This window comes from Neoarius graeffei, chromosome 19 (assembly GCF_027579695.1).
Source record: "Neoarius graeffei isolate fNeoGra1 chromosome 19, fNeoGra1.pri, whole genome shotgun sequence".
Lineage (NCBI taxonomy): Eukaryota > Metazoa > Chordata > Actinopteri > Siluriformes > Ariidae > Neoarius > Neoarius graeffei.
The window spans coordinates 63,425,787-63,447,478 of NC_083587.1; the positions used below are offsets into that span (position 1 = coordinate 63,425,787).

General features: G+C 45.8%; 1 protein-coding gene across 2 annotated transcripts; it reads right to left on the reverse strand.

Moving 5' to 3' along the window:
- Positions 1–1,566: 1,566 nt before the first annotated feature.
- LOC132867472 (protein rapunzel-like) lies at positions 1,567–18,348 on the reverse strand. Of its 2 annotated transcripts, XM_060900402.1 has the most exons (3): positions 14,128–18,348; positions 4,902–5,040; positions 1,567–4,255 (listed from the first exon to the last, which is right to left on the reverse strand). In XM_060900402.1, exon 3 carries the CDS (start codon positions 4,251–4,253, stop codon positions 3,069–3,071), a length of 1,185 nt encoding a protein of 394 aa, XP_060756385.1. In that variant the 5' UTR covers positions 4,254–4,255; positions 4,902–5,040; positions 14,128–18,348; the 3' UTR covers positions 1,567–3,068. The 2 variants fall into 2 exon arrangements, with proteins under 2 accessions (XP_060756385.1, XP_060756384.1); XM_060900401.1 differs by lacking the exon at positions 14,128–18,348 and having other exon boundaries at positions 4,902–8,577.
- Between the last annotated feature and the right edge of the window lie 3,344 nt (positions 18,349–21,692).

Below are 21,692 nucleotides of genomic sequence, written 5' to 3' on the forward strand. Positions count from 1 at the left end.
CATAAAGGGGGAAGGAGGACATGTAACAATTGATCAGGTGGACCAGAAAAGCGCAGGTTCTCCCACAGTGGCATTGAGGCTTAAAGTAAACCACAGCAAAACCTTTATCAGAGATAATAGCTTTCCAAATCGATAGTGCCAACCAGGACAGAAGCCACTCAACCACTAATGAATACAAGAATTTCCACTGGCTAAGCTTTGGGTTTCTACCCAGAAGGACCACTTTGAATTGTTTGACATCATAATACAATAAAACTGAGATTGTATAGCCTACACAGTGTGGTCAGTCATACTGAGTGTATGTGCGTGTTTGTGTGTATAAAAATAAATTGCACGGAAGTATTTTGAAGCAATAATAATAACCTATTATGAGTAATGTTACATTTTCATTAATTCCTAAGCATATGCATGTCTTTGTTTATTCTAGTAATTTTAACAAAAATGGACTGGACTTCACATAAAATATACTGGTTCAGACTTTAATACTGTAGTTTTGATGATACTGATTTACAGTATTGCTAGCTTAGCCCTTATTCTAGCTCTTTTTACTGGTGCAAATGATGGATGGTCCCCTAGCTTTCCATCTCAGCAAGCTTAATGTCCAGCGTTATTGAGCTGAGTTCAGCATTCTCTGCCTCATCTGCTCTGCACCAACAGACCTGCATGGTGGGAAACGCTGACTTGTGTGCAAATCCCATAATTAAATTAAACGTGGCTTTGAGTGGTGTACATGTCCACGGCACAAACTTAACAGCAATCGTGGTTTGTTAATCGTGATATTGTGTAACAACAGGAAACAGAAAATGCAATTATGTGTACCGTGTATCATTCTGATATGTAGTGACAGCAGATCAGTTTCTGAAGTTATGCTAATTAAATTAGGCCTATTGTGAGTTGTTTTTGTCTTACGATGAAAGCGTGCATAGACTGTAGAATTCCTCAGGGTTCGGTTTTATTCTTGTAATCAGCCCAGAGTTTGCAGTAGGACAAGAAAACCTGGATTGAAGTTGTCATGTACTGGATCTGTTCATAGCTGATATCTTTTATGCTCTCTTTAAGATCTATGTAGGCCATCCTGACACAGCAGTCCTGCACTGAATAAATAGGGCAGCACTTTGGCAGGCATATGTAACATCTAAAGCTATATTTCTCACTATATTGTTCAACAAAATGCTTAGTCCACAAGATGTTCAAAACTGCACTAATTGCGGACTGTGGAAAATAGCCAATGGACTCATAAATACACAACATACTGCAATACATAATGATCAAAATATGTACCCTAGTACAGGATACTTATAATGCACTATGCCCTTTAAGTATGACAGGTGACCTTTTGTCTCAAGTCAGTCTTCTAGTCTGTGCTAAAACATCTAGTACTTTTTGTAAATAAACCTTTCCAAGAACCACCTATTTTCTCAGGAAGGTACTGCTTGGTTGACATCGCAAATGGACAAATACATTTACTCGGCAGTTTTTTTTTTCCAAATGAGTCTCTGGAATAAAATTTGGATACTATAAACTTTTTTTTTTAAATACAGAATCTAAGAGGCTTACTGTGTTACAATGTTCAAGAGTTTATTTTCTTTTCAGAAACCAGAGCTTTAAGATACATGTGAGAACAGAGAGCTGATTCCAAGATGCTGAAGCTTGTGGCCAGAAAAGTGCACATAAAGAGACTGATGCTGAGACTAGGTGGCTTGTATTATAGTGGGTAATGGGCAAATGGCAAGGCATGTGATTTATTGTGACTACATCATGATTTACTAGTACCATGTAGTATTGTAGACAAGACCATCTAAACCAAGACCAAGTCATGACCAAGACCAGAGTGTATCGAGATCAAGACAAGACCCAGACTTTGAGGGGTTAAGAGTAAGATCAAGGCAAGGCGAGACCAAGTTGAGACCAGGACCTGAGCAGTGGGTGTGACAGTGCGGGGGAGGGGTGACAGCCATTTATCAATAAAAAAAAAAATTTCAAATTAGCAATGAGTCACATTATTAGTTGCATTTGAAGCATGAAGTTTTACATCCAATCACAGTTAACAAATAAATCAAACAATGCACAGGCAATTTAGTGAAATCCCCATAGTTGTGGTCTTGCTTGGTCTTGAAATAAAATCCCAAGTCCTCCATGTCTGAGACTGAGACAAGACTAAGTAAAAATGCCCTTGATTCCAAGACAAGACCGAAACCTTCAAAAAGTGGTCTCAAGACTGGTCTTATGATCAAGACCAATCTGAAGTACTGCTACACTAGTACCATGAATTTTGTTCCCTAACTTGTTGCACTACATGGTGCTCTTGATTCTCAGATGTAGCACTAGGATGCCATTTTACGATTAAAATAGCACGAATGGTTTCCTCTCCAGATTTAGACTCAGATCTTCAAGAAATCTTGTATTTATCAGGGGCAGCTAAAGAAATGCCAAAGTGCATGCTGTGGTTAATTACAAACATGTAGATTATGACTTTGGTATTAAGACAAGACAGTGATTAGCATTATGAATGTAAGCTGAGTAAAGAAGGTAGGCTAAATCTGTTGGAATGGCATATACGATCATCTCATCTCATCTCTCATCTCATTATCTCTAGCCGCTTTATCCTTCTACAGGGTCGCAGGCAATCTGGAGCCTATCCCAGCTGACTATGGGCGAAAGGCGGGGTACACCCTGGACAAGTCGCCAGGTCATCACAGGGCTGACACATAGACACAGACAACCATTCACACTCACACTCACACCTACGGTCAATTTAGAGTCACCAGTTAACCTAACCTGCATGTCTTTGGACTGTGGAGGAAACCGGAGCACCCGGAGGAAACCCATGCGGACACGGGGAGAACATGCAAACTCCACACAGAAAGGCCCTCGCCGGCCCCAGGGCTCGAACCCAGGACCTTCTTGCTGTGAGGCGACAGCGCTAACCACTACACCACCGTGCCGCCCCCATATACAATCATATCTGGCTAAATGCTATGTTTTTACACACATGATTAAAAGTGTCAAATGTATAATGAACACAAATCAATCAATAAGGCATGTAGTTTCATCTATTGGTCTTGTTGCTAATCTGAATGCACACAGATGGCCACATTCTTATGTCTCTCCCAATAATGGCAGTCTTCAGGGAAGTTCCAAGCTGCAAAGCTCTGTTTATGACGGCTGACAGCATGGACCATAAAACCAGACAGCTGTTTCTCCAGATTCTCTACCACAGCTTTGGCATCTCCCTTTTTAGCAGGACCATCCATCAACTGCTGGATGTTATCCTTGGGAACAGGCTGTGGATTACTGCAGTAGGACACGACTACATTGGTGTCGTTTACCTGCAGCACATCAAACCAGTTCTGTCCTAAAACATGCTGGAAGTTGTCTCCGGCACGCCAGTTGCGGTAGCTGCTTCCTGAGTGGTTAATAATGCGGACAGACCACCTGACCCAATCATATTTTCTCACCAGGAAACTGAGCAGCTCCTGGGCAGTGTCTTGGAGACTCCCTCCCCCTTTCTCCTGGACCAGCCTCTGGACATCCAGATGGGCCTGCTCTGCAAATGAATTCACACATTCTTCAATGACTGCCTTCATCTTGGTCTCGACCTCTTGGATTCTCTTGCTCCATTCAGAGATCTTCTCCTGCTCCATATCCTCCCCTTGAGTGAGGGCACAGTGACCTAGCAAGACAATCAGCCCCAGGCAGAAGAGTTCCTTCATCCGGACACAGAAATCTTCAAGGACTCTTCTGTTCCTAGCCTCATATCTCTCCACCACATCCAGGATGGACTCTCCGAAAGTGTTTGTGCCCATCATGGCATCGTACAGCACATAGAGGTTCCTCTCTCCTCCCGTCTTGCTAAAATGATCCAAGAACAAACGCCTTTTGACCTCCTGAAACTGGGGCTTGGCTTCCAAGATGTCAAGATATTTGCGGAACTGGTTGCGTAGGTTCTCCTCCACGGAAAAGTACTGTGAATCAACACGTCCTTTCTGTATCTCATGGTTGATGTCTTTGAGCTGGGATGAGATCACGTCAAGCCTATTCCTCACGACTAGGAACTGCTCCTTGACATAGGACACCTCCTTACTCTCAACATTGTCCAAAGCTAGCTTGAGGACTGGAGCAGCAGCTTCGCACAGGGGAAAAATCTCTCCAACCGTGCTTGCCAAGACTTCAGCTCCTCTCTCGAACAGCTCCATGACAGCCTCGATTGCCTCCTTCTTCTGTGCCACCACTTTCTCCAGTGGATTGGGCATGGCTAAAATCATCAACCAAGCAAAGACCATTAGGAATATGCAGTCCTGAAAACCATACTGTCACAGAGATTGCAACTTCACCCTGAATTATCAATAACATAATATATTCCTTAATTTTTTTCTTTGGAAACATTCAGAATTTTATGTGATGGCATGATATAGTACTCAAGGAAGGGACAAGGAAAAATATCTAAAATATCTACAAGTCAACTTGTTTCTTTAGCATGTAATTTCTATGGTATGGATGGAATGGATGGAACCAAATTCAATGTCAATATTATAAACATCCAAAAGCTACTAATTTAATATAACTCATCAACTGAATTTTGTATTAGCAATCGGTTTTTCAAATAAATAAAAATAGAAAATAAATAAATAAATAATGACGCATGGAAAAGCCAGCTTTCATGTTGGCTGGGAAACGTGCTATTTTTAGCTCGCTCTATCAAAAATTAAAAAAAAAAAAAAATTAAGACAACCTAATGAAAACTAATATCGGAAAAACGAATAGAATTGATTGCACATTTTTAATGATCCTTCAAGGTAAAATTCGAGGGCCCCTTGCAAAGAGACACACCTTAAAATACACTTAAAGTCAAGTGCAAAGATAGTGTGAAAATAAAGGTGTAAGGATACAGATGTCAGTACCTGGAAATGATGAAGATTCACAAATTCTTCAAGAGGAGCCTTTGGGTAAATGTTCCAACCAAATTCACCAAAATGTCCCTCAAGTTTTCCAGATTAAGTCGTGTGGTGATGTTAAAGCATCAGCTGAGGAATGATGCATCTGGAGAAAGAAAGAGAGAGAGAGAAAGAGAGAGAAAGAGAGAGAGCGAGAGAGAGAGAGAGAGAGAGAGAGTCGTGCGCGCTGAGCCATGAGCCATTTTTGGGAAGCTCTGCATTCATGACAGTCGGGTAAAATCCCCTTCTACTTAATTACACCTGACTAAACCACGATGCCTTATTATTATTATTATTATTATTTTTAAATGTCTACTTCATAGTTTTTATGTGAAATAATCTCTTTTAGCTGTGTCGTGATCTTTGGAGAGGAGAAAATTTACGCATGGTGCGCAACATTTATCTGATCCACCGGCTGCATTTACATTGACAATATTCCCACCATTACAAAAGGTGAGTGCTTTATAAATTATTTATGCATATATAATATCAGATGGATGACGTCATAATTTACAGCATGCTTATTTTATAGGGTTAGGAATCGTTGTAATTATTCATTCTGGCTGGATATTTTGGAAAGGCTCGAGCTGATATACGAGTCTTCCCTTTTACTTTTACTTTTTTTCCCTCATTACTCTTGATCAGGAAGAAATAAAATACGATTAAAATTAATTTCTAAATATAGTGTTAACATAAAGGTCACGCCTCAATTATTTATTGAACCTGCTGCAGGGACTATAGTCTCATCACCATGGCCTCGATACGTAGCCTTCTGGAGAACAGAAGCACAGGACAAGCAGGCTTATAAACCTCACTGAGAAACACTGAATACGGTTTTAATTTGTTGATAGACATGAAATTGTGTGACTTGTATTATTGCAGTTATAGGTCTACTGTATATATCAGCCTTGCATTGAAGAAAGATTGTTATCTGAATAATGTTAAGAACCTTTAAAAGCTTCGCATATAATGCATGAAATATCAGGAATTAATTATTCTTATGAAAGACATGATCCTACACCTGCTACCATACTAATCAGTATTCTCAAATATGACACCACCAGATGATTTGGAATTCGCTTTAGTAAATTAGTCTGGGGATTTAGACGTCACTTTATTCTCTGTGATTTTGCATCAACATCAGTAGATCAGCATTTCTTGGAAAAACAAACTTTTTTTTTTAATATCTCAATTATAGCTTTCAGTGTTTAACCTGAGGCCCCTAATGTGGTTTTACTCACTTAGAGGGGTTTAAAGTGTGCTTCCGAGCTGTGAGAATGGTTATCAGGGTTTTGCTTTGTTGTTTTTTGAATTACTGTAGGTTGAAATTGTTTGGTACTTTGTGTGTAATTAGCCTGGCAATTTGTCAAGTTTCAATGAAGCATTTTCTCTTCCTCAAAACCCATGGAGCTGACTCGTATATAACTGGCCGCTGTTGGGAAAGCTTTTCAGAGAAAAGTAGCGAACATTGATTTGCATTTTGAAAAGAGTGGCACAGTGGTGCAGTGGTTAGCCCCGTCACCTCACAGCAAGAAGGTTCTGCGTTCAAACCTTGCAGCCAACTGGGCTTTTCAGTCTGAGTTTCCTCAAGGTTCCCTGTTTTTTCTCCAACAGTCCAAAGACATGCAGATTGGGTCAACTGGCTACTCTAATTTGCCCATAAGTGTAAACGGCTGTCTGTTTCTTCATGATATACAGGTAGTCGTCGACTTACGACTGCGTTTGGTTACGACTGACCGGTCGTAAACCGATCTGGTCGTAAGTCGGCCTATGTTAAATGAATGTAAGTATATTGTGATGTGTAATGATATTGTAATCATCTTAAAGTCTTATTTTATCAACATTTTCTTTTTTCGTTACCTTGGCTCATTATTTGGTTTAAGTCAAACACTGCATACTACACTGCATACAGTACAATTCGTTTAATATGTGCAAAACAAAAAATACGAAATACAGGTGTGAAAAATAGAAAACATTTTAGTTTGAAACATACCAAAATACAAATTTAAAACATAGCAAAATATAAAATTTAGTGACCGCTGGCATCACTGGTGCTTGGCTGTGGGTCGTCTATGTCGTCATCAGCTGTTGCAGCGCTTGGGCTAGCGGGAGCATTTGCTCGTTTCATAAACCAGGAGCTGGGACGGAAACTGTATGACGGAGCGCGCGAGTGAGCGTGAGCGAGACTGCGCATGTGCCTGGAGCTGGGGCGGAAACTGTATGATGGAGTGTGCGAGGGCGCGCGAGAGAGACTGCGCATGTGCTTGGAGCTGGGGCGAAAACTGTATGACGGAGTGCGCGAGAGCGCGCGAGAGAGACTGCACATGTGCCTGGAGCTGGGGTCAGAAACTGTTGTACGCGGCGAGAGGCACTGCCGGGAGCTGGGGTGGAAACTGTCGTACGCTCAGCTAGCTCAGCTAGGAAACACTTGCCAGTCATAACCAGACGGTCGTGAAGTCGATCGGTCGTAAGTCGCATAGGTCGTAAGTCGACGACTACCTGTATATGTTCCCCAGCAGTATATAAATGGTACAAATACAGTAAGTACCTTAGAGGGTCCTGCCTGAGTGACAAGCTGTTGTCACTCCTAATGAGTGACAAGCTGTTACCCCTAATGGTACAGGAATGTACTTTATTTTCTGAGAGTGTAGTTGTTTACACATTTATAAAACTCTTATTTCTATCAAAGAACACAGATGGAATAACTTGCTTTTATTATTGTAAATATCACCAGGAAGAGAATTTAAAAATGAAAAACAACAAAGTGTGCACAGGTGGACAAACAGGAGTGATCAGGGATTGGTCATTGGAAAAAATGGTGATCAGTGATTGGTTATTGGGAACAATGGTGATCAGTGATTGGTTATTGGTAACAATAGTGATTGGTGATTGGTTAATGGGAACAATAGCGATCAGTGATTGGTTATTGGTAACAGTAGTGATCGGTGATTGGTTATTGGGAACAATAGTGATCAGTGATTGGTTATTGGGAACGTTGATTTACACAAGTACAAATCAGCCACGTTTTACACACTGGTGGTGAGTCAAGTAAACTTTTTCTCTCAATTCATATAACCAGCAGCTGCGATGTGAGCTGGAGTGCCATATCAGGACAATCGCTTCTGTCTCAAAAAGATTTATAATTAGCCTCTTTTCTGAAATAAAGTTGCCAAAGGGGTCTAAAAAAGTCACCAAATCAAGAGACAAAGTCTCTGTTAAGTGTGACACTATGGGAACATTTTTACACTAATTTATCCTATCATGCACTAGTGAAGGGGCGGGGCTTGTTCCTGAGCCAACCTGGCTATGACTGATGATGGCAGAGGAGATTATCTACTTAATGACCTGAGCACTGGACACAATCAAGCAATACATTGGATATTTTTACATTATTTTTAAAAAGACTTTGTAAACGAGGGCGGCATGGTGGTGTAGTGGTTAGCGCTGTCGCCTCACAGCAAGAAGGTCCTGGGTTCGAGCCCCGGGGCCGGCGAGGGCCTTTCTGTGTGGAGTTTGCATGTTCTCCCCGTGTCCGCGTGGGTTTCCTCCGGGTGCTCCGGCTTCCCCCACAGTCCAAAGACATGCAGGTTAGGTTAACTGGTGACTCTAAATTGACCGTAGGTGTGAATGTGAGTGTGAATGGTTGTCTGTGTCTATGTGTCAGCCCTGTGATGACCTGGCGACTTGTCCAGGGTGTACCCTGCCTTTCGCCCATAGTCAGCTGGGATAGGCTCCAGCTTGCCTGCGACCCTGTAGAAGGATAAAGCGGCTAGAGATAATGAGATGAGATGAGATGAAGACTTTGTAAACGTTGAATGTCTGAAGTTTGGATAGCTGATTCTATAGATTGATATATGGGTCCATCTATCTATAGCCGCTTATCCTGTTCTACAGGGTCGCAGGCAAGCTGGAGCCTATCCCAGCTGGCGAGAGGCAGGGTACACTCTAGACAAGTTGCCAGGTTATCGCAGGGCTGACACAGAGACAAGCAACCATTCACACTCACATTCACACCTATGGTCAATTTAGAGCCACCAATTAACCTAACCTGCATATCTTTGGACTGTGGGGGAAACCGGAGCACGTGGAGGAAACCCACGCAGACACGGGGAGAGCATGCAAACTCCACACAGAAAGGTCCTCGTCAGCCACTGGGCTCAAACCCAGAACCTTCTTGCTGTGAGGTGATAGTGCTAATGACTACAGCACCATGCCACCGTGATATGTGGGTCAAGTTTATTAAAACAATGTTAAATTCACATTGTAAACCAGATACGCTCTTAGTATTGTCATTTTAAAAATTTCAAATCCTCCTCTTACAGCATTAAAATTTTAATTTTTATTTGATTATGCAAATGGGCGGCATGGTGGTGCAGTGGTTAGCGCTGTCGCCTCACAGCAAGAAGGTCCGGGTTCGAGCCCCGTGGCCGGCGAGGGCCTTTCTGTGCGCAGTTTGCATGTTCTCCCGGTGTCCGCGTGGGTTTCCTCCAGGTGCTCTGGTTTCCCCCACAGTCCAAAGACATGCAGGTTAGGTTAACTGGTGACTCTAAATTGACCGTAGGTGTGAGTGTGAATGTTTTTTTGTCTATGTGTCAGCCCTGTGATGACCTGGCGACTTGTCCAGGGTGTACCCCGCCTTTTGCCCATAGTCAGCTGGGATAGGCTCCAGCTTGCCTGTGACCCTGTAGAACGGGATAAAGCGGCTAGAGATAATGAGATGCGATTATGCAAATTATTCGATGATGATGTGGTACCCACAAAACCTTGTGGTTGTCATGGTGGATTTTGACTGATTCCCCATTCCCATAGGTTATTTTTAAAGATTTGCTTACACAGGGACACTGCGTACAAAAAGTTGTCATTTATTTAATACACATCCCATATACTCATTCTCATCTCATTATCTCTAGCCGCTTTATCCTTCTACAGGGTCACAGGCAAGCTGGAGCCTATCCCAGCTGACTATGGGCGAAAGGCGGGGTACACCCTGGACAAGTCGCCAGGTCATCACAGGGCTGACACATAGACACAGACAACCATTCACTCTCACATTCACACCTATGGTCAATTTAGAGTCACCAGTTAACCTAACCTGCATGTCTTTGGACTGTGGGGGAAACCGGAGCACCTGAAGGAAACCCACGCAGACACAGGGAGAACATGCAAACTCCACACAGAAAGGCCCTTGCTGGCCACGGGGCTCGAACCCGGACCTTCTTGCCGTGAGGCGACAGCGCTAACCACTACACCACCGTGCCGCCATCCCATATACTGTATCTACTTATTTGGTTCAAAGACAAACTAAAAAAAGTAATTTGTGAAAATTGTACTGTTTTAAATTGTAAGAGATGGTAACATGATGAGTTTATGGTTTTGGATTCTGGTCAGGTGTTGATTAATTTCCTATAACTGCAGCTCTGATAATAGTGCATATTTTAAGGAGAGAGGAGTTTATAGTTTGTAATTTATTGGTAACATGAAAAGCTGCAGGATTTTTTTTTGGTCTTATTAACTTCAAGAGAAAAAAGAGGATGAGGCTGATAACAGCAAACAATTCGTTTCATCAATGTTCTATAATTGTCAGTAAGCCTGTGGAAAACAAACAAACTACAAACATGGACACCTTGAACTACAGTTCCCAAGAACCACAGCACCCCCTGTCACCAGCCTATTGAAATCAGCTGTCACTCATCTCCCTAATTACCTGTTTCCCTATTTAAGCTTCCTTCACACACACACACCATTGTGAAGTATTGTTCTGCTCTCTCAGTTCATACCAAGCCTTGTATTTTCTGACTGCCTCTCGTATTTCTGACCCTTTGCTATTTCTCTTACGTTTTCGCTCTTTGTCTTCCCTTTACTATGTTGTTCGCCAGTCGCCCAACCCACGCTAGTTTACTGACTCCGATTCCAGTCTCTCGTCTTGGCTTTGTTTACAGTTTGCACCCCACTCTCCTCCGTGCATACATCCGTATGCACTCTGACAGGATACTTTGCCTAACATGGATGTAGTGGAAAAAGTGAAGCAGACTGCTCTGAACGTGCAGGGGCGTCTATTAGGAGAACATCAACAGATGCTCACAGACCTCGGCGCTCAAATGGCACAACTCACAACTGTGATGTCGCAGGCCCTCCTAACATGTCCTGAGTCTCCTTCTAGCCTACTGCTGCAGTTCTCCATGCCGGAGAAATTTGCCGGAGACAATATTGCATGTAAAGGCTTTCTACTTCAATGTTCCATCTATTTCACTGCCATGCCTAACCTGTCTGACGAGCATAAGATCGCTAAATTCCTCTCCTTTCTCACTGGCAAAGCACTACAATGGGCAACTGCCATTTGGGACAAGAGCGGTGAGCAGACCACGTCATATGAACAGTTCCTCACCCTATTCAAGAGTGTTCGATCATGAACCTGAAGGGATTGAGGTCGGTGAAAGTCTGCTTACCAGCTCTCAGGGTTCTAGAAGTGTTGCAGAGTATGCTCTGGACTTCAGAACATTAGCAGCTGCCAGTGGATGGAACGATCCTGCTCTGAAAGCAGTTTTTCACCAAGGTCTGCACCCTGAGATCGTTAGTGAACTGGCCTACAGAGATGAGAACCTCACACTGGACTCTCTCATTGACTTAGCTATTCATCTTGACCATCTACTGACACGCCGACACTCTATCCAAGAAGGTGCCAAGCCTGTTCAACCCTCCGAGGACAGTTCACCCATGGAGGTGTCATGCACCTGGTTAACCTGTGCAGAGCATGAGGGAAGACGTAAGGAGGGTTTGTGTTTCTACTGCGGGAGCTCCGAGCATAACATCAGGCACTGCCCTATTTGTCCACCCCATGTAGCTCCAGCAGAGGGCACAGAATGACCTGTGAGTCCAGTGAGAAAGTTTAATTCAAAATCATTTAAGGTTCCAGTTTTATTAAAGATGGTGTCCTCCACGTACTGTCATGGTCCTACCTGTGGGCTTCTCTCTTCAGGTACATCTCCACTCAGCATTACTGGCCACGCCCGCACTCACTTCCTCTTATTAACTTTCAGTGACTGTCATTGGCTGTTGCCGATCACCTGCTTCCCCCTGGGTGTATTTAAGCTGCAGTTCTCCCTAGCCTCAGTGTCAGATCGTCTGCAACTCTCAGCCTGATAATCTGCTCTGTGTTCCTACTACTCTGACTCCTGATATTGTTCTGCTCCATTTGACTGTCGGCTCTCCAGCCCCGGTACCCTGACCTGCCTTCTGTTCCGTTTGACTCTGTCTGCTCACCAGCCCCGGTAACCTGATCTGCCTTCTGTCCCGTTGACTCTGCCTCTTGCCTGCCCCTCTTGTACCTTCGCCTGTTCTCCAGCTTGCTCAGCTCTGCTCGCTTGGAGTCTGCCTGAAACCCAAGTTCTGCCAGCCTACCGCCACAGCTCTCTGACTATGCCAGATCCCGTCTCATCTCTGAAGCTAAGCAGGGTCGGGCCTGGTCAGTACTTGGATGGGAGACCTCAGACGTCACCACCAGCCGTCCCTTCCTCTCAGTTCTCCTACCACTGGACTTCACCCACACACATTCTTCCAACTCCCCTTTCCCCTATCGTTAATAAACTGTGGTTTGAGCGCATTTGATCTCCTCTCCTGTCTGTTCTGTGACAGAATGATCTGACCACAACATGGAGTCAGCGCCCGAACCCTCTGCCCTTGCCTGGCTGCTGCGCGTCGAAGAAGAGGTCAGTCGGATGTCTGCCAACATTGCAGCCCTGATCCAGCTTGTCCATCAGCAGCAACAACGACTGGACCAAGCACTCCAGCTGCTCACCGCCCAACCACCGCAGTCCCTTGTTGCATCAGCCCCTGTCACACCCGCCGCTGACGTGCCAGCTCCGGGAGGCGCTCCTGCTACACTCGAGGCCCCGGAACCCAAGGTCGGCAATCCGGAGCGTTTTGACGGTGACCCCTCCCAAGTCCGTGCCTTCCTGACCAGCTGCCAGTTGCTGTTCGACCTGCAGCCCAGAACCTTCGCGTCGGAGGCAGCGAAGGTAGCCTTCGTCATCACTCGTCTGTCGGGCCGCACCCGCCTGTGGGGGACTGCTGAGTATGAACGCCGGACACCGGCGTGTGCCTCCTTCCACTTGTTTTCAGTGGAAATGACTAAGGTCTTCGACCTGGGCTCATCGTCTGTAGAGGCATCCGGAGGACTGATGAGTATTCGCCAAGGCAGACAAACAGTGGCTGACTACTCGATCGAGTTCCGGACCTTGGCCCGGCGCAGCAAGTGGAACATGCAGACGCTGGTGGACGCTTTTCTGCAGAGCCTGGCCGACTACATTAAGGACGAATTGGTCTCGCATGAACAACGCTCGACGAGGCCATTGCCCTGGCCGTCCGCATTGACCGCCGGGTCCAGACCCGTTGACGAGAGAGGGCCCGCCAGACTCAGTCAGTCACCAGCGCAGGGGGTAACCCAGCCCCTTCTACGTCTCCTGCTGCTTTTCCGCCGAGCCTTCTGGACCAGTCAGAGCCCATGGAGATCGGTCGTGCTTCCCTCAGCCCGGCAGAGCGCCAGCGTCGGATCACCTCCAATCTGTGCCTGTACTGTGGGGGTGACGGTCACCGGGTTGCCTCTTGCCCAGTAAAGGCGACGAGCTCACTGGAGATGGGAGGGGTCCGGCTGGGCTCAATGATCATCCAGTCCTCCACCAGCCAGAAACCTATGCTCCAAGTTTGCCTTCGTCTGTCGGATTCCACCCACACCCTGCCCGCCCTGGTCGACTCTGGCGCTGGGGCTAACATCATGGACATCAGGCTTGCGCACCAGTTGGGTCTGCAAAGCCTTCACTTATCCTCTCCCGTTCCAGTCAGGGTGCTGGATGGCCATCTTCTTGGCACCGTCGCCCGTCTCACTGCGCCTATCCCGATGACTCTGTCAGGCAACCACCACGAAACCATCCAGTTTCACCTGCTCCGTTTCCCTGGCCAACCTCTTATCCTGGGCTATCCATGGCTCCGCCAGCACAGTCCTCACCTCGACTGGGCCACTGGAGCGATAAGAGGATGGGGCAAGGACTGCCACCGGACCTGCTTACAAGCCGCCACTCTACCCCCCCGTACTCCACCTGCCAGCCCTGCCCCCTCCAAGGATCCGGCTCCCATCCTCCCTGACCCCTGTAATCAAAATAAGCCCTCCAACCAGTGGAGGAAGCCTGCGCCCACCTACCGGGTGGGCCAGAAGGTGTAGTTGTCTGCCAAGAACCTGCCCCTCCAGGTGGAGTCTTGTAAGCTGGCACCTCGGTTCGTCGGACCATTCCCGATCCAGAGGATAATCAGCCAGTCTGCTGTCCGGCTCCGACTGCCCAAGTCTATGGGAGTGCACCCCACCTTCCACGTCTCAAAGATTAAGCCAGTGCACGAGAGCCCGCTGATCCCAGCTGCACCTTCTCCTCCTTGCCGGCATCCGAACCAGCCGGTCACCTGGAGGGGCGACAAAAGGGGCCTTACAGCATCCATACAGCAGAGTTGATAAAGTGCAAGCCCATAAATAAATAAATACATACCCCCCTAAGTAATACTCTCTTGCCCCCAAGTCAAGATATCTTCCACCTCAGTGGAAAATCCACAACCAGACTCCATGGACAATGTTCCTGAATGTTATAGGGACCTTTCGGAGGTCTTTAGCAAGGGGAAGGCCTGTGGGCTACCACCACACCGGCCTTATGACTGTGCAATCAACCTGCTGCCAGGGATGTCACCGCCATGTGGTCATATTCATACCCCATCCCAAAAGGAATACACTGCCATGGAGGACTATATTCAGGAGGCCCTCAAGCAAGGAGTCCTTCCAAGTCTCCTGCATCTGTCGGTTTCTTTTATCATGGAGAAACGAGGTGGTGGACTAAGACTTTGCATCGATTACAGAGGTCTAAACCAGGTCTTCGTTAAATATCCTTATCTTCTTCCCCTTGTTCTGGCAGCTTTGGAGCAACTCAGGTCTGTGAAGATCTTCTCCAAACTTGACCTACACAGCACATATAATCTGATCAGGATAAAGAAGAGTGATGAATGGAAGACTGCGTTCGGCACTACCGCCAGCCATTTTGAGTACCGGGTAATGCCTTATGGCCTTTCTTCGGCTCCTAGTGTGTTCCAGTGCCTAATAAACGACGTGCTACGGGACATGCTGGGTAGATATGCCATCGCTTATATAGATGATATCCTGATATACTCCCCAGATGAAAGGAGCCACCAGGAACACGTCAGAGCTGTTCAAGGTTTTTTTATTTGCCATTTGTGCATAAACCAACAGTTCAGACACATTGGAATTTTTGTGCAGGGCTCTCTCAGTCAACAGATTAGAAAATAAAAACACTATAATAAAAATATATAAAATATAGAAACACTATACAATACGTTGGGGGGGAGGGGGAAAAGTTATATGCTCAAAATTTTAAATATAAGTATTAAACAGAAGGAGAGGGCAAATGTTAAATAACATTAATAAAATAAAAGGCTAGTCCTGAGTGCTGTTCCTGGATTATTAAAGGAACAGTCCACCGTACTTCCATAATGAAATATGCTCTTATCTGAATTGAGACGAGCTGCTCCGTACCTCTCCGAGCTTTGCGTGACCTCCCAGTCAGTCAGATGCAGCAGACGTGCTGTCACTCCTGTTAGCAATGTAGCTACATACATATATACTAAACATTTCAAATTACCACGCATAATACTAGCACACCATCTTAACCAAAAAATAGCATGGCTACTGAAAACAGCATGCTAAACAAAGGTGCTAACTGAAATATATTTCTAATGAGCAAATAATGTTTAATTTACCACAAGAATGACAAAACATGTCAGTAAAAGGCATATAAACACAATAACCATACATACCGACGATGCAACCTCAAACAGATGTATGCAGGAATGACTAACCATGCACATACTCTGCCAAATGTCTCCACTCTGTTATTATGTCAACACTTCAACACTTCCTGAATAAAGTTTCCCATACAAAATTAACAAAACCTTACCTGCTGTACCAAAGAGAGTCAGCCAGTGGCAGTGTATATTATATATAGAGTATCCCTTATACTCTTGTTTAAGTAAAATACAATGAAATAAACTACATCAAGTGCTTTTTACAACTAAAACAGAACACTCCCCGCCTGGCGTAAATTGATGCCACTCTTTTATGAAACACAAACAATACTTCCAGTCTCTATGGCTCTGGGGGGACAAGGACAGCCAGTTCTGTGACAGGTCTGGTAAAGAGCTTGGTTTCATCTGGCCTAGCCACTTTTATCTCCACAGTGCATACTTTACCATCTTTGCTGGGAAACACCTTGGTTACAAGTCCAAGAGGCCACTCATTTCTTGGGGACTGAACGTCTTTCAGAACAACAACACTCCCAAGGTTCACATTTGGTTGACTAGACTGTTGAGAGAAACTGTCGTCTCCAGTTGTCCCAGAAGGTATTGGTGAGATGCTGGACTTGTCGCCACTGGTACTTATAGAGATCAGAGAAAACAAAGTTGCCAGCAGGGGCTGAGAGAGGGTTGACCTTCTGTGTGAGGAGAGCAGCTGGGGAGAGTATGAATGGGTCAGAAGGATTTGTCAACACTGGAACGAGGGGCCGTGCATTTATAATAGCAGATACCTTTGCCATAAAGGTGACAAGAACCTCGTGAGTCAGTGTGGTTGAGCAGGAATTTTGGGCCAGTGAATCAGTTAGTGAGCATAAGTTGATGTGCAGGAACAGATCATGTTGCGTGATCCGCAGGGTTCTGGTTAGTGGACACATAATGCCACTGATCAGCTCATGAGAACCTCCTAATCCAAGTCACTCGATTGCCCACATAGACATAAAAGCGTCTGGTCTCGTTGTAAATATAATACCCCAGAACAACTTTACTGTCTGTATAGAAGTGAGTGTTGTTCAGCTGAATATCCAGCTCTTCTGAGACCAGTTCAGCAAGCTCGACTGCTAGCACGGCAGCACAAAGTTCTAATCTGGGGATAGTTTGTTCAGGCCGTGGCATGAGCTTTGCCTTCCCCATAACAAAGCCAACTTCACAATTCCCGGTTGCATCAGTTACCTTCAAGAAAGCCACCGCATCTTCAACTTCAACCTGCAGCTGGGGAGAGTGCCAACCCTCTGGAAGACATCATGTATCATTCTAGTTCCCAAAAAGAATCGGCCCAGCGAGCTGAATGACTTCCGACCGGTGGCACTCACTTCACATCTGATGAAGACGTTGGAGCGGTTCTTCCTCAGCCTCCTCAGACCCCAGGTACAGCATGCCCAGGACTGTCTGCAGTTTGCGTACCGGGCAGGTGTTGGTGTGGAAGACACCATCCTCTACCTGCTACACCAAGCCCACTCGCATCTGGATAAGGGAAATGGCACAGTGAGGATCCTCTTCTTGGACTTCTCGAGTGCCTTCAACACCATCCAGCCCCTATTGCTTCAGGACAAACTGAACAGGATGCGAGTGGACGCCTGCCTGGTCACCTGGATCTCCAGCTACCTCACTGACAGGCTGCAGTACATCAGGCTGAAGGACATCACGTCTGACACTGTAATTAGCAGCACCGGAGCACCCCAGGGCATGGTGCTGGCCCCTCTTCTCTTCACCCTGTACACCACGGACTTTTGCTACAACTCGGAGCTGTGTCACATTCAGAAGTTTGCCGATGACACAGCCATTGTTGGGTGTATCAGTGATGACAGAGAGGAGGAGTATAGGAGCCTGGTGAGGGACTTTGCTGTGTGGTGCAACAGGAACCATCTGCAGCTCAACATCTCGAAGACCAAGGAGCTGGTCATTGACTTTGGGAGGTCCAGACCAAGGTCACGACCAGTTCTGATCGAGGGAGTCGAGGTGGAGGCTGTGGATTCCTACAAGTATCTCGGGCTGTGGCTGGACAGCAAGCTGGACTGGACTTGCAACACCAATCACTTATACAGGAAGGGACAGAGCAGGCTATACTTCCTTAGGAGGCTGCGGTCTTTAAACATCTGCAGGAAACTCCTGTGGATGTTCTATCAGTCTGTGGTCGCCAGTGTCCTGTTTTACACCGTGGTGTGCTGGGGGGGCAGCAAATCCAAGAAGGACACATCCAGGCTGGACAAACTGATCAGGCAGGCTGGCTCTGTGGTTGGCATGAAGCTGGACTTTCTGGTGACGGTGGCAGAGAAGAGGTCTATGGACAAACTATTGAACATCATGGACGATGCCAGTCACCCTCTGCAAACCGTCATCAGCAACCAGAAGAGCCTGTTCAGTGACAGAATGCTCCTTCCCAAGTGCAGGACGAACAGACTCAAAAACTCCTTTGTCCCTCACACCATCAGACTGTACAACTCCTCTCTGGGGGGGAGGAGGGGTAACAGGAGGACAGAGGATGGGAAGGAGCAGTAGCCTAGCCTAACAATAAGCAACACCGGACAATGTGCAATATAAAGTGCAATATCTTTCCTGCTTCCCCCCCCCCACACACACACACTTACTCTAACCCCACTTCTCCCCCTTCCCTCCTCTCCCCTTCCTCTCTTCCCCATATCTTATTCTTTTATATTTGTATATGTAAATACTTAATTTATTTTAATTTATCTAGAAGTTTTCTCTATTTCTTTTCTCTGTTTATCTGTAATGATGCTGTTGGAATCTTAATTTCCCTGAGGGAACCCTCCCAAAGGGATCAATAAAGTTTTATCTAATCTAATCTAATCTCTGGGGGGTGCCACGGTGGTGTAGTGGTTAGCGCTGTCACCTCACAGCAAGAAGGTCCGGGTTCGAGCCCCGTGGCCAGCGAGGGTCTTTCTGTGCGGAGTTTGCATGTTCTCCCCGTGTCCGCGTGGGTTTCCTCCGGGTGCTCCGGTTTCCCCCACAGTCCAAAGACATGCAGGTTAGGTTAACTGGTGACTCTAAATTGACCATAGGTGTGAATGGTTGTCTGTGTCTATGTGTCAGCCCTGTGATGACCTGGCGACTTGTCCAGGGTGTACCCCGCCTTTCGACCGTAGTCAGCTGGGATAGGCTCCAGCTTGCCTGCGACCCTGTAGAACAGGATAAAGCGGCTACAGATAATGAGATGAGATCTAATCTCTAATCTGCTGCAATGGCTTTGGTTGACACATCACAGAAGATGCACAGTTCTCTGTTCACAGCTTCTGAAGGTGAGATATTAGTGTATGTTCTGGTGACTGAGAGTGAGACAGTGCTCTCAGTGACTCTTTCCAAAGAACCCATGACTCCTCCATCTCTTGGGGCAGTGGAGCATCCCAGTCACCATTATCTGCAGTGAGCTCTCTGAGGATGGATTTGCCATGGATTGTGACAGGCGCTACGAAGCCTAGTGGGTCATAGAGGCTGTTTATGGTAGATAAGACACCGCATCGAGTGAAGGGTTTTGCCTCATCAGACACATTAAAGGTGAAACAGTCTTTCTTGAGGTCCCACAGGAGACCTAGACTACGTTGCATGAGCACTGTGTCTGCTTCAAGATCTAAGTCCTTGAGATCCTTTGCATGATCTTGGGATGGGAAGGCTTCCAGGATCTCTTTTCTGTTGGCTGCGATTTTGTGCAACCTCAAGTTCGATTGGGCAAGGATATGACAAGTCTTCTGTAGTAGGGTCGCAGCCATTTCAACCATAGGAAGGGATTTAAGACCGTCATCTACGTAGAAGTCATGTGTCACAAACTGCTTGACATCGGGATCGAAGTCTGTCTCACTGCACTGGACAGACTGATGTAGACCAAATATCGCTACTGCAGGAGAAGGGCTATTCCCAAAGACGTGGACCCTCATCCGATACTCTGTGATGTCGTTGAGGAGGCTGTTGTCATGGAACCACAGAAAGCGGAGAAAGTTCCTGTCTTCTTCTCGCACGTAGAAACAGTAAAACATCTATACAATGTCTGCTGTAAAGGATACTGCTTCTTTCCTGAAGCATATCAGGACACCCAGGAGTGAGTTGTTGAGGTCTGGACCTGTTAGCAAGACATCATTAAGTGACAGTCCATTATACTGTGCGCTGTTACCAAACACAACTCTGATCTGTTTTGGTTTCTTGGGGTGGTAAACCCCGAACAGAGGCAAATACCATCTCTCCTCATTTTCCTTTAAAGGAGGGGCAATCTCTGCATGACCATTTTGGAAAATCTTTTCCATGAAGGCTACGAAATGGTCTCTCATTTCTGGTTTTCTATCAAAGTTGCAGATCAAAGACATGAGCCGATTCACAGCCTGTTGTTGGGGAGCCTTTGGCGTGGTGACTTGAACAGTAATGGTGCTGTCCAATTATAGTTTGCATCCTTTTTCATTCCTTCCTCCATTATTTTCATGAAGGCATTGTCTTGAATAGAAGGAGAAAACTGATTGTCGTTTTTAGTTTGTTCAAACACATGACATCCGAGGTGGTCTGCTTCACAACTAGATCTGTCACTAGGTTGTGGCATGATGTGATAGGGGATTTGGATCCCGCAAGGTTTCTCTTTTATGCTGAACAGATTAGAGCATGGCTGGAAAAGTGTTGGCCTTCCTCTCTCTGTTGTGTTTGTGTAGAAGGCATTTACTGTAACTGTTTTGTGAACACCACCCACATATACATTTCCCATTATAACCCCAAGTCCAATTTTTGTGCATAGAGTGCGTCGTGAGGGCCACTTATCTGTTTATGGACTTTGTGAACCCTGACGATGTCCCGTCTAAGAAGCATCAGTATGCGAGCATTTGGGTCAAGTTCTGGGACGAGGTGTGTGACAGTTTTTAAATGAGGGTGATGGAGTGCTGCGCTGGGTGTTGGTATCTCCTCCCTGTTATTGAGTATGTCATTGCACTCAATAAGACTGGGCAGAGGGATGTGGACTGTCCCATCTATAGACTCTACTACATAACCAGTGGCTCTCCTACCCATTGTCTCTTTAAGGCCTGCACATGTTCTTAATAAGTAGGGAGAACTAGGGCCATTTTCATTGAACATTTAAAAAAACTCTGAGCGGACTAGAGACCGGTTGCTCTGTTCATCATGAATTGCATACAGCCTGACTGCCTGGTCTGGGTGGCCTGCTGGGTAAACCTTTACAAGGCAGATTTTAGAGCATGACCTATCAGTAAGGTTCCCACCACAAACTTGGGTGCATTTAGATGTGATTTCACTCGGCAGGGTGGCATCCTGCTCCCCGCTATGCTCTGCCTCAGGGTCCATTTCTTTGCTCCAAGGAGCTGGGCCTGGGTGGAGAGCTGTGTTGTGACTCTCATTGCCGCATTCAGAGCATCGCACTTTGACCTTACAATGTTTAGCAAAATGTGTTGAAGAGGCACAACGTCTAAAACAAATACTGTTCTCTTTCAGAAATGTCCTACACTCTTCAATGGGCTTCTCACGAAAAGCTCTGTATTTCAGGAGGGCATGGGTTTTTTTGTGAACTGGGCACAGTTTATTACAGCCATCTGTCTTTTTTGAGGTCCCATATGACTCATAGCTGGGGTTTGAAAATACCTCTGTTTTATGCACTGACACCTCTCACTGTCTGTTCAATTTCCAGGGGGGTTTCTCAGGTCTGGAGGCAGTGTCGGGGTGTGAGGCAAAGTTAAAGCTTGGATCATTTTTAATATTAGCTTCTCGGCTAACAAAGTCCACAAGAACATTGAATGGGGGAAAGGAGATGCAGCAATCGCGTTTGTGGTTTGCACCAACTGAAACCCGCTTTTCTTGTAGGTAAAAGGGCAGCTTTTGCACAATTGGGTTTACACCCCTTGCAGAGTCCAGAAAAGAAAG